Here is an 18179-nt window from a genome sequence, read left to right as displayed (position 1 = left end):
ATAAGCTAGGAGTCTTAAAAAGAGGAAAAAAATACATACAAGAATGATAAATACATAAAAAAGAGAAATGGGTTAACAAACAACAAAAAAAGATGGGGTTAGAAGAGAAAAAAAAAATAGTGGGGAAAATATAATACTTGAGTAGTCACTGGGAAGTACCCAATTTACTGACCAAATGACATGGGCCAATAAAGTCAGCACATCTGTCCCTTTAATTCTTTGTTACACTTTCACTATGTTAAGAACCAAACATATCGACCAGCCTTTATCCTGTTTTCTAAACATATGCTATCATGCTATCCAAACAGGTCTTCTCCCTCACTGAAATACTACTAGTAGGGGTGGGTTCAAAAAATCGAAAATAAAAAAAAACCAAAAACCGAACCAAACCGAAACCGAAAAAACTGAACCGAACAAAAAACCCGAACCGAATTCAAAAAACCGAATCGAACCGAACTCTTTTGGTTCGGTTCGGTTTTGGTGGTCTAGAAACCGAGCCAAACCGAACCAAACCGAAATAATTAAATTAATATTTTTTTTAATTTTATTTATTTAATTATTGGTATAAATATGGTAAGTGTAGCATTACTCTTACTCCCTTTACTACATGTACCTTCTTTCTTTAATACCTTATAACTTTATTATGTAGAACAATGGGCCAAGTGGAAAGAAGAGGAAATGGATCAACGAAAGACAAAAGGACGCAACGGGAATTTGCAGTTTTGGCGTCTAAGCTCCAATTTGGGCCCATATGTTTTTTGAAAGAAAAGAACGCCACAGTTCAAAATTGCGTTCTAAGTTCTGTAATAAAAATTGGACTTTTCATTTGTCATCTAATTAATGTCGTTTGGCTTTCATTTAATTACATTAAACCTTTGAGTTGACCTAGGAGTTGTAATCAGATTATTTAAGTCATTAGCTGCTTCCATTGTAATCATCTTTCAAAGAATTACACTTGTACTCCTTTAACTTCGTGCTACGTCATTTTATCTTCACTACAATTCCAACTTTACCTTCTTTACTACCTTTACTACCTTAAAACTGTACCTTCTTTTTTATTTGAGAATACTTTACAACTTTATTTAGTTCTACAAAACTGCGACAAACAATAGCTAGTATATAAAGTTTGGTATTTACTTGTGTACTGAACATTTGAACAGAAAACAAAACGGCATATTAGTTACACATACTGAAAGTGGACTTGCAGTGTTGCACATTGAAACCTAGCACAGATCTCAGTAGCTACGTACTCCTCCGAGAATTCTTCTGATTCAATGACTTTTTAAAGCAGCTTTGGAAAATTGGTAGACAGAAAAATAAGCTTTACCAGCTGAGAAATGATAGAACTGTGGTTTTATGCCTAGTCACATATATATTTACTAGTTCATATGTTACACAAACAACATAGCATGAATCTGCAATTTCAAAGTTGAAATCAGGAGGATGGGTGAGAAGCTCTTGTTGGAATTTATATATTACAATGTTTTATAATATTTACTTCAATGTTTGAATGAAAAATTCTTAACCGTTTTTATCATACGGTAAATGTTATTCAATTGGTGCCATCTTATACAAAGTGGCAGTACATTGTGTATGGTCCTTTTCAAATTGAATAGAATTACTCTACACAGATCAGTGCATTTCCTTAGTAAATGGTGTCGTCTAATTGATGTATGTTTTCATTTCTTCGTCAATCAGTGTCTTAGGTTTTATATAAACCCAAGTCAGTATAGCAGTGTCATATGCATGAAGAGGACGAGCTTCTCCACTTTGTCTTTCTTTGTCAAATTATGTTTCCCCTGGAATCCAATGTTCTATTCATGTCTGCGTGAGCCATAATTCAAGAAAAGACCAGTCCTAATTAAAGACAGTAATAAAAAAATTTAGATTGAAGAGTCAAGATTAGGACTTAAGCAAACCCAGTGAGATAGGAAATATGGTTAATACAAGATATTTCGGTCTATAGCATGCCAGAAATTAATGTTTCTTACATCAGTCAACTGACTTTTAAATCAATGTCTCAATTCCTTCACAAGTTCTTCTGTCCGAGTTGAACGTGAGTCCCTTCTTTTGGCCCGTGGACGTGTCCTCAGCAGAGACATACAGGATGCCATTTTCAGCAATATCAAAGCAAACATCAAAGTTAGGAACATGCCTGGGAGCTGGAGGAATGTCATTGAGTGTAAATTCTCCCAAATAGTTATTATCTCTTGCCATTCTACTCTCACCCTCATAAATGGCACACCTAACATTCCGTTGGTTGTCATACCGAGTAGTAAAACCTTTTTCGATTATTTTGACCGGTATTCTAGTCTTTCTTGGAATCACAACTGACATGATACGTTCTTCACAAGCAACCTCCCTCACCCTCACCCCAAGTGAGAGAGGGGTGACATCCACCAGTGCGAAATCCCCAAGCTTTCCAGTTAGATTGCCACCACTCAAGACAGTAGCTTGAACAGCGGCACCATAGGCCACTGCCTCATCCGGATTGATGCCCTTGCAAAGCTCCTTTCCCTTGAAAACCTCCTGCAAAAGCTGCTGCACCTTGGGAATTCTAGAAGAGCCACCAGCAAGAACAACATCATGGACGCTGCTTATGTCCATGTTTGCATCTTCCAGACACTTCTTCACAGGCTCCATGCACTTGCCGAAGAAATCCATGTTGAGTTGTTCAAATTTAACACGGGTAATAGTTAAACAAAAATCAACACCCTGATGCAAACAATCAATGTCAATGTCAGTCTCAGACATAAATGAAAGCCTCCTCTTTGCCTTCTCGCATGCATTTTTTAACCTCCTAAGAGCCTTGAAGTTTCCACCAACGTCCACGTTATGCTTCCTCTTGAATTGCTCAGCACAGTGGTTGACCATTCTGTTATCAAAGTCTTCACCTCCAAGATGAGTGTCTCCAGCGGTGGCCTTCACTTCAAAGACACTGTCAGCTATGGTAAGTAGCGAAACATCCAAAGTTCCCCTGCCCAAATAAAATATCATCACATTTCTCTTGCTATACCAACCGGCCTTCTTGTCAAGCCCATAAGCAATGGCTGCGGCAGTCGGCTCATTGATGATGCGCATCACATTTAGGCCAGCAGCAGCACCTGCCCTTTTCGTAGCCTGTCGCTGTGAATCGTTAAAGTAAGCAGGGACTGTGGTAACTGAATTTTTCACAGTTGAACCAAGGTAGGCCTCAGCAATCTCCCGCATTTTCACAAGAATCATAGATGAGATCTCTTAAGCAGCAAATTGTTTCTCTACACCCTTGTATGTTACGACAATCATTGGCTTGTCAGAAGGACCTCCAATGACCTTAAAAGGCCAATGCTTTATATCGTTTTGAAAACATTCATCTGTGAACCTCCTACCGATTATCCTTTTCGCGTCTGCAAATTGAGGACAGAATTAGAAACACAACCCAATAACCAAAACTAACAAAGAAATAGGTCATATGATTGAAATAAAAGCATATTGTTAAACAAACGGTGTCATAACTATCCCAAATTCTTTCAGTCTAGGGTTTAGGTCATAACCTAAATAGGTCATATGTACTACACCTTTTTAAATATCATCATTATCATAACCTAAATTATAACTTATCATCAACACCCCACATTTTATAACTTCAAATACTATTATAAATATTCAGATAAAAAGAAAAACTAATTTGAGAAATAAATTAATGGGAAAATGGTATATATGTAGATGGATACATACAGGAAGAGATGAACATACCGAAGATGGTGTTGGTTGGGTTTTGTATGACCTGGTTGAATGCTCCATGACGTCTCCAACCGAGAAGTTTTCCTCACTCGGGAAATTAAGGGAATACTACCTCAACCTACATGCTCCACTCACAAAGCTTCAACATACAAGCTTCAACAAAAGAAAATTCAGAGAACTTAGCGAAGAAGGCTTTGGTGTATTTAACACAATACGTTGAAATGAAGGAAAACTATTTATTGATATCCCCGATAAGTCACAAATATGTACATATACATGAGTCAAAATAAACAAACAAGAGAGAGCCTTCACAAAGGTTGCTTAGGAGAAGTCTCAGCAGTCGGTAGAGCCCCAGAAAGAGCAGGCACTGGAAGGGGATCATTTGGAGCCTCAATACTGGACAGAACCCTAGAAGGAGGAGGCATCAGATGTTGATCATTTGGAGCTTCATCACGCGGTACAGCCCCAGAAGACGAAGGCAATAAATGTCTTTGGAACAAACCCACAAATCTCTGATGATCAAGTAAAACCTGACCATCATATTCCTTCATCTGGTCAAGCTTCCTCTTCATGTTTGTAGCATAGTCATGTGCGAGCCGGTGCAACTGTTTATTCTCATGCTTGAGCCCTCTAATCTCCTGTTTGAGACTCATCACTTCAGCCGCCAATGATTCAACTTGGCGGGTTCGAGCAAATAGGCGTTGGGCCATGTTAGACACAGAACCTGCACACTAAACACTGAGAGCCAGAGAATCCTTAACAGCCAACTCATTAGACCGTTTGGAAAGTAGTCTGTTATCTTTGGGAGTGAGAAGGTTCCTGGCCACTACCGCAGCGGTCATATCATTCTTCATCACGGAATCCCCAACGGTAAGAAGACCAGTAGGGGAGACGAAGGATGGGCGCCATATGTTGTCTGGAGAAGGCGTGGCTGCCTCTTCAACAAGGTTCAAGTCAAAACGACAGTCGGAGGGGCCAGACATTTTCAAAGGTGTTGAAGAGAGAAGAGGTCGGACAAATCAAGATCTTAGAAGTGCAAGAATGGAGCTTCTACTGGTGGAGATTCAAGTGTGCTTTGGAACTTAATGCCAGCCTCTATAAAAATTTGCACTCGACGGAGCTTCAGAAATCGAAGAGGCGTTTGCTTTCTCAAAAGCTGGGCTGCTCAGAGACCACGAGACGTTTGCTTTCTCAAAAGTTGGGCTGCTCAAAGACCACGAAGGCCGATCTCAGAAATCGAAGAGGCGCTTGCTTTCTCAAAAGCTGGGCTGCTCAGAGACCACAAGGGCCAATCTCAGAAATCGAAGAGGCACCTACTTTTCCAGCCTTGTCAGCACCTGTCACACGCACACTCAGCTTTGCGGAAATTATGGGCATTATGTCGAAGATTTCTGGTGAAGTAGAAAGCACATGAATCTTACTGTTCAATCACCCACTTCCCACACGCAACATTAGCTCATGGGTACCACAGATAACTTTGCCAAAGTTCTCTGACAAAGTTGAGACACGTGAAGCTTGCAGCTCCCACTACACCGCTCTGACCAAGAAGGGTAAAAGAATAGCAAAGAAACAGCACTAACAAAGTTTAGACACATAAATTTTGAAGGTCTAGCTACCATATTATTACCCACAAGGGTAAAGGAACAGTACCACTGCTAGATAATTGGAAAGTCCCTGTGTGTCAACCTCTGTGCTTCGTGGCAAGGTAGACTAGCAAACATGCCCAACCTTTTCTCACATTTGAGAAAACACTCCCAACAAGATTGCTTGCTCCAAAATCGAAGAGGCACCGCCCTCCGAATCTCGAGAGCCAGACTCCCAACATGATTACTTTCTCAAAAATCGAAGAGACACAGCTCTCTGAATCTCGAGAGCCAGACCCCTAGCAGGATTGCTTTCTCAAAAATCGAAAAGGCATCGTTCTCCGAATCTCGAGAGCCAGATCTCCGACAGGATTACTTGTTCGAAAACCGAAGAGGCACCACTTTCCCAACTTCAAGAGCCGGATCTCCTTGGATAGAGCTTGTCTGTAATCTTCACACGCAACATCAGCTTTCCAGATACCACAGACCACTTTTTCAAAGTGCTCTGACAGAGTTAAAACATGTGAAGCTGGCAGCTCACACTACCGTGCTATGACCAAGCAGGGTAAAGGAATAGCATTACTACTTGTTGTTAGGGAGACTCCTATATATGTCGACATCCATCCCCAACAGACAGGCAGACCTGCAAAAATGCTCAACCCTTCCTCATATCTGAGAGGGCACTCCCAAAGAAGCCTTTCGAAATATTCAGCTTTATTTCCCCCCGATAATACCTCTACAAACAAGCTATACTAGAGCAAGAATATCTCATATCATCAGGGTTAAAAGCAAGAGTATCTCATATCATGCTTTTTCCCTGTCTTTTCCTTTGGCCTTGTTCTTACCTGCAAGACAAGGAGAAAGAGAGCAATCAGTCAGCCCTTGGAATCAAGCTTCCAGTCAGGAACTGACTGCCTGGAACCCCTTACTTGATTACTTACCTGGCATTGCTCTCGAGTACTCATCTTCAACATCTTATGCTTCCAGGGAAGATACCGCATCTGCCTGAGGAACAGATAGGGCAAGTGAGAAGGATACAAGGAAGCATGTGGAGACAAGCGTAACAGCACACGTGTTGATACATCCACTACTCTGTCAAAAGCAAAAGTATCCCATATCAGCAGGGTCGAACGTACTATAGATTTGATGGACTTGTTTTGACCCTCAAATTCTTCAGTCGGCCTTATACTCTGGAGGAAACCAGAAAACCCTCCAGCCCAGTTCAAGAATAAGCCTGTGGAAAGTTACTTCTTCAAAAGCAAAAGTATCCCATATCATCTCTTTTCATTTTTGTTCTCTTTATCCTTCATGCTGCCTGCAAGATAGGGAGAATGTGAACAATCAGCCGGAACTCGAAATCAAAGTTCTGATCTGGGACTGATTGTTTGGAGCTCTGATTGCTTACCTTGTCTGTCACCTCTTTCAGCAGATCCCCTAGCTCGGCGACTTGAGGGACTCCTACTACATGGTTTGTATCGCGCTTGACCAAGCCTGAAACTACAAGTAAGCTTCAAGTGAAATTGATACATTACCTTGTGCATCTCCACCAGTTAAAGATACCACCCCTGGATGGAGGAAGAGTACTTCCAGAGAAGATGCCACATCTACCTACGAGACAGATAAGGCAAGTCAAGACGATACCACACTCCGGTACTTAGAAGTTTCGTGATTACGAGATCATTCTCCCACAATATTTCCTAATGTCATTTGTACTAAATCATTCACTTGTACTCACTAAAGGAGAGCTTGAACCTATGTACTTGTGTAAACCCTTCACAATTAATGAGAACTCCTCTATTCCATGGACGTAGCCAATATGGGTGAACCACGTACATCTGGCGTTTGCTTTCCTATCTCTATCCATTTATATACTTATCCACACTAATGACCGGAGCAATCTAGCGAAGATCACAAAAAGCGACCGTTTTCGCTACCTAGGATCTATCTTGCAAGAGAACGGAGAATTAGATGGAGATCTCAACCATAGAATACAAGCTGGATGGATGAAGTGTAAGAGTGCATCCGGCGTGTTGTGTGACCGTCGTAGGTCACTGAAGCTCAAGGAAAAATTTTATAGGACGGCAATAAGGCCAGCGATGTTGTATGGCACAGAATGTTGGGCAGTGAAGCATCAACACGTACACAAAATGGGTGTAGCGGAGATAAGGATGCTTCGTGGGATGTGTGGGCACACGAGAAAGGATACGATTGGGAATGAGGATATCCGAGGTAAAGTAGGAGTAGCCGAAATTGAAGGAAAGATGAGAGAAAATCGGTTACGGTGGTTTGGACATGTGCAAAGAAGGCCTACTGACGCTCCGGTTCGAAGATGTGACTACGGAACAGAGGTTCGGGGCTGAAGGGGTAGAGGAAGACCTAGGAAAACTTTGGAAGAGACCCTAAGAAAAGCCCTAAGAAAAGACTTAGAGTACTTGGATCTAACGGAGGACATGACACAAAACCGAGCGCAATGGCGTTCTAGGATTCATATAGCCGACCCCACTTAGTGGGAAAAGGCTTTGTTGTTATTGTTGTTGAATGCTCCATCACCTATCAATCGCTCAGAATTTGTGAAAGCAACATAAGATGGAGTGATCCTGTTGCCCTAATCGTTCACTATGATTTCTACATGATCATACTGCCACACCGCCACACACGAGTATGTTGTCCCCAGGTCGATCCCGATTGCATGACCTGCATCTTCGTCTTTTCCCGCCATTCTAAGCTGAGAGACTGGAAGAAGAATAGTACTACGAAGAGAACTGAATGGTAGCAGAGTAAGAAGACAGAGAGAATATATGTGCTTGGAAGTAGAAGATATTATGGGGAGAGTAATACTATTCATACCATGTTTTTGTACCGCATTTTCATACCACCTTAAGTGGCATTTGATGTGGACAGCCACATCATTTGAATTAATCAGATTTTTAAATTTAATTTATTATTTAATAAACTAATAATTAAGAAAAACTAGTTAATTAAATAATGATTGTGGTATACAAGGAGTCTTTCTTATTCCTTTACTTGGGTTTTGTAAATTTTTCAAATGATGTGGCTGTCCACATTAGATGCTACCTAAGTTAGTATAGAAATGTGGTATAAAAATATGGTATGAATAACATTACTCCTATGGGGAACATAGAGCGGTTCGAAAGGTTATTCTTTTTCTTTTGGACACTTTGGTTCACTGGTCTTTTTCTTTTGGACACTTTTGGTTCCAAAATTAAAGAAGCAACAGTAAGTTGTAACCTTCTTCATTAAGTAATCTTCTTCATTAAGTTCCAAATCTAATAAGACTAGATAATTAAAAAAAAAAGTGATTTGGATTTAGTTAAGTAATCTTCTTCATTCAATTGCCAAACGGAAAAATTAATCTATTTCGTCGATTTGTTTGAGCTTTTACAATAAGCTTGATCAAGCTCCACGAATTATGTTCATATGTACAAATAAAGCAGATTGGATGCTTGAACAAACTTAATTTTCAAAAGTAGATACAAAATAAAGTCATTAAATTCTTATTTATGAAACATAATTTATAAAATTGACATTTTGTTTTACAAAGATTTCGATTGGAATATCAGCAGTTGCTAAATCTTCTCACAGTAGTATCATCGATCCTACAGAACAGTAACATACCCATTTCTGTTGTCTTGCAACAAACATCATGGAGTCTGACTTCCAATGTACTAAAGAAGAAAAAGAATCCTAATCTTGTAATGAGTCAAGAAATTTCATGAAACAGAGCAAACATGACACATCAGTTGTTTATCTATGTCAAAATTTTCATTAAACCCGTCTCGCGCACTGAGCTGTAGCAAGATCACAGAACTCAACACATGATTTCTTTCATAACAAAAACAACCAGCATATCAAAACGATGTTATGATGCATGACAAGCAAGCAAACGGAGTGCCTATAAACTGTTTGCTTCTCCCTAATTTTTCGATAAGCCCAAAGCAACACAACCAGGGTTAGCGCGTTGGAGGCTCCGGCTCCGGCTCACCTGGCATAAACAAAACCATCCGAACTCACAGCTAAACATGTAGAGTATCAAATTGATTTCATAATTGTGTAGCAAAAAATAATCAATAAAATTATGAAGGTGACACATGGACTTTTAAATAAAAAGGACAAAATTACATTTGAGGCATACGCAAATTCCCACGCACATACAACGGACAATAACGGCTCAATTAAGGTCAAAGTTGATCAAAATGGTATTTATTCAAAACCCTCCCATCAATCCTCATCAAATCATTCCCACAAGGTAACTTCCAATTATTCTTTTCAAATTGAGATTAATTAGCAAATTAGTTGATTGATTAATTGCCTAATTGATCGATTAATTGCCAATTACATTCCAAATACCACCTTAAGTGGTCGGTCCCTATTTCTCCAAGTAGGGCTGGCCACACCCCTATATATAGCCCCATATCTCCACTAAAATCCTGGGTTCATTCTCTCCCAAAAATTCTCAAATATATTTTATCTCAAATTCTAACTTTAGCATTAGAGATTCTTCGGCCAAAGCCCCCTCATTCATCGTGGGCGTGTGAGACTTTTGGCCTTAATCTTAGGTGTTATCATTTTGCAGATGCATTTTCGTCCAAGGAGAAGACGACGGAAATTTGCATCTACAATAATGTATGTGTTATTTTCAGCCTTTGTATGCCACAAATTATCATTTCTTTCCTCATCTTCTCAATTCCTAAAGTTCTTCTGTCACTGTTGATTGTAATCCCTTTCTTTTGGACAAATGGTGTTCCGAAAGGGGGGGTTTGGTGGTGGAGAACATTGGAGTTTGTTGGTGGGACATTTGCTTGGGAAGTGGAAGTGGGCCTTCAGGCGTCCCAAGCGGAAACTGTATGTTGCACTGGGGTGAGACGTGAAAAAGTTGGGGTTCTACCATAAAACTACTTGGCAACATGGAAAGTAACCCAACTCCTTAAAAGCACATGCAAGGTCTCTCTTTCTATCAATGTAGGATTCATTCTCAACAAGACAGGGTGCAGACTCGATCCATCTGATAGTCCACCCATGGGAGAACAACTACAATTTGGTTGGTGAAGCGGTGAAAATTCATAACACTGTTTGCAGCTGTATTTATGTTATGCAATCGTTTGCATTGCATGTTTTCTTATGAAGAATGTGAACTGGTTTCCATAAAGATATCAAAAGGGCCCAAAGATTCGCATAAAGATATCAAAAGGGCCCAAAGTTCACTAGTTCATGAATATTTCTCCTGAGTACCAACTCCTTTGTTTTCAACTGAAACTTTGTCCAACATTTATATTCCAATAAAGATAAACAACTCCTCCAAAAATTAAAACGTAAAGCTGATTTTATAATATATGTCCTAATTCAGTTCTAGGACTAGGCTTCTTAATTAGTTCACTGCCTCAATTCCTTCAAAGTTCCTTACGTCTTTATAATTCATGATTGTAATCCCTTTCCTCTGGCCTGTAGACTTATCCTCAGCAGAGACACTTAGAATACCGTTGGCATCAATACTGAACCAAACATCGAATTTAGCAGTGCCCTTTGGAGCTGGAGGAATTATTATTTTTGGTGTTTGTGTTCTCACCCTCATAAATGGGGAACTTGATCGTCACTTCATTGTAGCGAGTAACTATAGTTGTGTTCCTCTTGATGGGAATCCTGCTGTTTCTTGGAATCACAACAGTCATGAATGTCTCACAATAGTCTTCCACAGTCTCAACCCCTAGTGACAGGGGCATGACATCCAAGAGAGTGAAGTCTTGAAGCTTCTCATTTCCCTTCCCATTCAAGACTGCAGCTTGAACAGCGGCACCATACGCAATTGCCTCATCCGGATTGATACTCTTGCACAACTGCTTCCCCTTGAACACATCCTGCAACAGTTGCTGCACTTTGGGAATTCTAGAAGATCCACCGGCAAGAACAACATCATGGACACTGCTTACTTCCATATTGGAATCCTTCAAACGCTTCTCGACTGGCTCTAGACACTTGTTAAAGAAATCCATATTCAGTTGCTCAAATTTTGCACGGGTATAATAGTTGTAAAGAAATCAGTACTCTCAGACAAACTGTCGATTTCAATGTCAGTGGCTGAAGTAAATGAAAGCTTCCTCTTTGCTTTCTCACATGCGTCTCTTAACCTCCTTAGTGCTTTAGAGTTTCTACTCACGTCCAAATTATGCTTCTTCTTGAATTGCTCAACACAAAAGTCCACCATTTTGTTATCAAAGTCTTCTCCTCCAAGGTGAGTGTCTCCAGCCGTGGCCTTCACTTCAAGCACACCATCACCTATGGTAAGTAGTGAAACATCTAAAGTACCACCGCCTAAATCAAATATCATCACATTTCTCTTGCTATACCAACCAGCCTTCCTGTCAATGCCATAAGCAATTGCTGCAGCAGTTGGTTCGTTGATGATACGCATCACATTTAGGCCAGCGGTGTTGCCAGCATTTTTTGTAGCCTGACGCTGTGAATCATTGAAGTAAGCAGGGACAGTGATAACTGCATTCTTCACAGTGGAGTTGAGGTAGGCGTCAGCAATCTCCCGCATTTTAGATAGAACCATGGCTGAAATTTCTTAGGCAGCGAACTGTTTCTCTTGTCCCTCGTGGGTAACCACAATCAAGGGCTTGCCGCCAGGACCTTCAGTGACTTTAAATGGCCAGAGCTTCAAATCACTTTGAACAGTGGCATCACTGAATCTCCTACCAATTAACCTCTTTGTATCCCATTCAGGACTTAGGATCAAGGCACCTAATCCCCATGTCAAGACACTTCCGCAGCAACATCTTTGAATCCTCTCGATGTATGACCCACTTCTTTATTCATTCAATTTTATCTTAATTCTTTTTAGTGATTAGATTTAGTTGTATACTCTAAACACGTTCTTAAATTGTTAATTCATTGTATTTAAATTCATAACCCGTATTTATTTCTTATTCTTAGTTTTTGTATCAATTAATGGCTTTCGTCACCCTCGGGTGTCCGCCAGTACGTGTCTATCCGGGTATTCGGGGAATATCAGGGTCGGGGCGTGTCAATGATTCTCACCCATATACTTAGATTCCCATCAACATTTATTGGCAAAATAAATATTAGAAATTCTAGCCATACTATTGGCAAAATATGTATTAAACATCAACCCGCAATCCGAAATGGCTAAATAAATACTAAATTATCAAACCACATCTACCATTGGCTAGATAAATACTAGCATAATGACCACAAGCATTGGTAAAACCACTTACCATCATTGGCTATACATAGTCGTTGCCATGATTTTTCCTCAAATTTTCTAGCCACACCCACTGGTGATACCAACATCAGAAAATTTTCACCATACTCATCATTAGCAAAACAAATATCATAAATTCCAGCCAAATTCATTGGAATTCCAAATCACAATTATTCACCATTATACATTAAATCAATCATAGCCTCGGGTTGCGATTTCATTCCCACTCATAAAATCATCATGACTTTCATACATATTAAAATTTTCAACCATATTTATCATGGCCATAAGATTTGAAAATGTCTAGCCATAAGGTTGGCAAGTTTTCTTATGTGTGAAAAGAAATCTGAGGGGGAGGATAGGATTCTTGATGGTAATTTGTATTTGTACCATCACTTTCAAATCCATAAAAATCCTCCATTTATTGAAATCCTAGCAAATCTTTAGCATTTATCACTACACCCAGACTTAGGTGGACTTTAAAAAAAAAATTTGATTGACTACCCATGGATTTACATGTATTTTTTAAAATCTTTTCAAATTTTAATTTAATTACACCATAATTTCAAACTCTTTTTTAAATCCTCTTCCAAATCTTAATTGAATACATCCTAATTTTAAAGTCCATTAAAATTGCAAACAAATCCTAATTTGATTACACCCTCTAAGTCTCCAAAATTTATTTTATGTGCCTGTTTTTATGCCAAATTGTGCAGCAAATAAAAGCACAAACGATAACGATTACCAGAAAAAAAACATAAATTATAACTACTTTATAACTTTACCTTCTTTAATACCATTACTACTTTATAACTCAGAGTATGATTCTATTTCTTCCAAATTCCTCTATTCTCTAGTCCTTCATATTTAAACAGTTACGATTAAGTCAAATCTACTTTTTAACTTTACCTTTCCTACCATTTTTTGAGATAACTTTACAACTTTATATTTAAATTAAGTTCAGTATTTATCTATGTAATGAGCTATGAACGGAAAACAGAACGGCAAATTAGTTGCACGTATTGAGAGTGGAAGTGGACTTGCACATAGAAACCTAGCACAGATCTCAGTAGCTAAATAAAGTACTCCTCCGAGAATTCTTCTGCTTAGATGACTTTATAAGGCAGCTTTGGAAGATTGGAGAATTCTTCTTCTTCTTGACTTTCTCAGCGTGAAAACTCAAAGAAGAACAACCGATCAGAATGCAGGCAGGCTTAAAAATGTATATACATTCATTTATTTTTAGCAGTTGGATATCCCCCAGCGGAATGCAATCAGTGTCTTGATTTTTTGGTTCATTTTTTGTTAAAGGTTCATCCAGTTTTATATGTAAGAATCAGGAGGATGAATGATCATGAGACATAACGCATTAACAGATCTCAACGTGAGTGCGTGTATGGAGTAAATAGAGAACATCGTCAAAGAAATTATGTTTGCCCTGGAATCGAAAGTTCTATTCATGTCTGCGTGAGCCATAATTCAAGTAAAGACCAGTTCTAATTAAAGACCGTAATAAAAACTTTTAGATCGAAGAGTGAAGATTAGGATTTAATTAGCAAACCCAATGAGATAGGAAATATGGTTAATACAAGATATTTCGGTCTATAGCATGCGAGAAATTAATGTTTCTTACATCAGTCAACTGACTTTTAAATCAATGTCTCAATTCCTTCACAAGTTCTTCTGTCCGAGTTGAACGTGAGCCCCTTCTTTTGGCCGGTGGATGTGTCCTCAGCAGAGACATACAGGATGCCATTTTCATCAATATCAAAGCAAACATCAAACTTAGGAACACGCCTGGGAGCTGGAGGAATGTCATTGAGTTCAAATTCTCCCAAATAGTTATTATCTCTTGCCATTCTACTCTCACCCTCATAAATGGAAAACCTAACATTCCGTTGGTTGTCATACTCAGTAGTAAAAAAAATTTCGATTATTTTGACCGGTATTCTTGTGTTTCTTGGAATCACAACTGACATGATATGTTCTTCACGAATCTCCACCCCAAGTGAGAGAGGGGTGACATCCACCAGTGTGAAGTCCCCAAGCTTTCCAGTTAGATTGTCACCACTCAAGACAGTAGCTTGAACAGCGGCACCGTAGGCCACCGCCTCATCCGGATTAATGCCCTTGCAAAGCTCCTTTCCCTTGAAAACCTCCTGCAAAAGCTGCTGCACCTTGGGAATTCTGGAAGAGCCACCAGCAAGAACAACATCATGTACGCTGCTTATGTCCATTTTAGCATCTTGCAGACAATTCTTCACAGGCCCCATGCACTTGCCGAAGAAATCCATGTTGAGTTGCTCAAATTTAGCACGGGTAATAGTTAAACAAAAATCAACACCCTGATGCAGACAATCAATGTCAATGTCAGTCTCAGACATAAATGAAAGCCTCCTCTTTGCCTTCTCACATTCATTTTTTAACCTCCTAAGAGCCTTGAAGTTTCCACCAATGTCCACGTTATGCTTCCTCTTGAATTGCTCAGCACAGTGGTTGACCATTCTGTTATCAAAGTCTTCACCTCCAAGATGAGTGTCTCCAGCGGTGGCCTTCACTTCAAAGACACTGTCAGCTATGGTAAGTAGCGAAACATCCAAAGTTCCCCCGCCCAAATCAAATATCATCACATTTCTCTTGCTATACCAACCGGCCTTCTTGTCAAGCCCATAAGCAATGGCTGCAGCAGTCGGCTCATTGATGATGCGCATCACATTTAGGCCAGCAGTACCACCTGCCTTTTTCGTAGCCTGTCGCTGCGAGTCATTAAAGTAAGCAGGGACTGTGATAACTGAATTTTTCACAGTTGAACCAAGGTAGGCCTCAGCAATCTCCCGCATTTTCACAAGAATCATAGATGAGATTTCTTCAGCAGCAAATTGTTTCTCTACACCCTTGTATGTGACGACAATCATTGGCTTGTCGGAAGGACCCCCAATGACCTTAAAAGGCCAATGCTTTATATCGTTTTGAACACATTCATCTGTGAACCTCCTACCGATCATCCTTTTCGCGTCTGCAAATTGAGGACAGAATTAGAAACACAACCCAACAACCAAAACTAACAAAGAAATAGGTCATATGATTGAAATAAAAGCATATTGTTAAACAAACGGTGTCGTAACTATCCCAAATTCTTTCACTCTACTGTAAATGTACTACACCTTTTTAATTATCATCAAAATCATAATCTAAATTATAACTTATCATCAACACCCCACATTTTATAACTTCAAATACTGTTATAAATATTCAGAGAAAAAGAAAAACTAATTTGAGAAATAAATTAATGGGAAAATGGTATATATGTAGATGGATACATACAGGAAGAGATGAACGTACCGAAGATGGTGTTGGTTGGGTTTTTTATGACCTGGTTGAATGCACCATCACCTATCAATCGCTCAGTATTTGTGAATGCAACATAAGATGGAGTGGTCCTGTTGCCCTGATCGTTCACTATGATTTCTACATGATCATACTGCCACACCGCCACACACGAGTAGGTTGTCCCCAGGTCGATCCCGATTGCATGACCTGCAGCTTTGTCTTTTCCCGCCATTCTAAGCTGAGAAACTGGAAGAAGAACAGTACTAAGAAGAGAACTGAATGGCAGCAGAGTAAGAAGATCAAGATAATATATGTGCTTGAAAGTAGAAGATATTATGGGGAACATAGGGCGGTCTGAGAGGTCATTCTTTTTCTTTTGGACACTTTTTGGTTCATTATCCTTTTTTCTTTTGGACACTTTTGGTTCATTAAGTTCCAAATATAAAGTTGCAACGTATAGTAAGTTGGAATCTTCTTCATTAAGTAATCTTCTTCATTTATGTTATGCTTGGGAACGAACAATCATTTATGTTTTGCTTGTCTAACTTCTTGTGCAAAAAACCTTGGAATCCAATACGTCCCCAAATTTTATTTTCTGTTGGCTGTTTATGCCAAATTAATGGGAAATATTTCAGTGTACCCGAAATGCAGGGTGATACACTACATGTCATCATATATATGGAGATAAATTTATTTTTCAAGTGTCTCCACATATATAATGACATGTAATGTACCATCCCGTATTACAAGCACATTAAAAAATCTCTCCAAATTAAAGTATATCAACCAAAGCACAAATTTTGAAACCTTTTGGCGTGCAATGCCTTTCCAACTTTACTACCTTTACTATCTAAAAGATTTTACTCTTATCATATTTTTCATACTATATTTGTATCATTTCTCTAATAGATAAGTGACCCCTTCCTTTATTAGAAATATGGTACAAATATGTAAGTGTAGCATTACTCTTACAACCTTTACCTTCTTTCTTTCTTTACTACCTTATAACTTTATGATGTAGAACAAATGGTCGAGTGGATTGAAGAGAAAATGGACTGACAGAAGACAAAGAGACGTAGCGGAATTTGCAGTTTTGGCATCTGAGCTCCAATTTGGGCACATGATACCTTTTTGGAAAGAAAAGAACATTGCAGTTCAAAATTGTGTTTTAAGTTCTGTAATAAAAAATTGAACTTGTCATTTGCCGTCTAAATAAGGTCGTTTGACTTTTGTTTAATTATCTAAGACTTTGAGTTGTCCTAGGAGTTGTACGTAGATTATTTAAGCCATTAGCTGCTTCCATTGTGATCATCTTTCAATCAATTAATCAAACACAACTTTTAGGATTTCTCTCAAATTTGGTGGATTCCAGACTATTGATTCTATTGGATAAGAATATAGGCTGTGTCATTACCACTCCACGTGCAAAACATGTGCACATATGGCTTACTAGATATAATAGTATAAATACATTTTCCTTTCCTTTATTTTGGTAAGATGTTGTAATACCTAAAACAGTTAGAGAAATATATTGTAATTCTTTCGACTTCTCCTCTAAGTTTCTTCTTCAGTGTATTTCTTGATTTCTATGGAATTCATCTCTACTGTTAAGATGGTATCCAGAGCTGTTCTTGCTTGCGCAATGGTATTGGTTCATCGTTTCCGCTGCTTCGACTGGTAAGAAGGTGATATTGCTTCTGGGCTTTGTCTCTGGGCATTTGTTCTTTGCCTTGGAAACCCTAAAAGAGTTTAGTGTTCTTTTTTCTGAAATTTCGTTTGAATTGAAGTGTAATTGAAGGCCGATGCCATAGTTTTTGGTTAATTGAAGAGTTATATGTTGATTTGATGAAAGGCCAATGCCAAAATTTGTTGTGATTTTTCAATTTCTTGAAGTGTTTTGAGTTGATTGAAGGCCGATGCCATAGTTTTTTGGTTAATTGAAGAGTTATATGTTGATTTGATGAAAGGCCGATGCCAAAATTTGTTGAGAATTTAGTTTGTTAAAGTAATTGAATTGATTCAAGGCCGATTGCCATTGTTGGAGTATATATGTGATTCTTGCTTCTCTGTGATCGTATAGTGATTGTCTTCGTAGTTGGAAATCAGATTTGCAATTCTTGTTCATCTGGAGTTATCCACCGACTCATCTTGCATCTGGGTTTTTCTGGGTATTTTCACACCGACATAGTTTTGATTGCTTCTCTGTTTTTGTTTTCATATCATGGCAAATCAAGTGAGGATTGAAAATTTGTTGGGTATGCTCACTATTAAACTGAATGATGATAATTTCATTAAATGAAGTT

General features: G+C 38.9%; 1 protein-coding gene and 2 pseudogenes across 1 annotated transcript; all 3 read right to left on the bottom strand.

Moving 5' to 3' along the window:
• Window positions 1–1902: 1902 nt before the first annotated feature.
• On the bottom strand, window positions 1903–8048 carry LOC103435777 (heat shock cognate 70 kDa protein-like; annotated as a pseudogene).
• A 2466-nt stretch (window positions 8049–10514) lies between these two features.
• LOC114819259 (heat shock cognate 70 kDa protein-like) lies at window positions 10515–12033 on the bottom strand (annotated as a pseudogene).
• A 2042-nt stretch (window positions 12034–14075) lies between these two features.
• On the bottom strand, window positions 14076–16248 carry LOC103434163 (heat shock cognate 70 kDa protein-like). The gene is made up of 2 exons (XM_070818862.1): window positions 15889–16248; window positions 14076–15562 (listed from the first exon to the last, which is right to left on the bottom strand). The coding sequence occupies exons 1-2, from the start codon at window positions 16220–16222 to the stop codon at window positions 14196–14198; spliced, it is 1701 nt and encodes a 566-aa protein (XP_070674963.1). The 5' UTR covers window positions 16223–16248; the 3' UTR covers window positions 14076–14195.
• Between the last annotated feature and the right edge of the window lie 1931 nt (window positions 16249–18179).

The sequence above is a fragment of the Malus domestica genome, chromosome 01, assembly GCF_042453785.1.
Source record: "Malus domestica chromosome 01, GDT2T_hap1".
NCBI classification, from domain to species: Eukaryota; Viridiplantae; Streptophyta; class Magnoliopsida; order Rosales; family Rosaceae; genus Malus; species Malus domestica.
The sequence above is the reverse complement of the archived record's forward strand: the minus strand, read 5'-3'. Positions and strand labels throughout refer to the sequence as shown.

Coding starts and splice junctions, on each gene's coding strand:
- LOC103434163 (XM_070818862.1), bottom strand. CDS start 16,222: ATGTTCCCCATAATATCTTCTACTTTCAAGCACATATATTATCTTGAT. Junction 15,563..15,888: donor CCCAACCAACACCATCTTCG/GTACGTTCATCT, acceptor CTCAATTTGCAG/ACGCGAAAAGGATGATCGGT.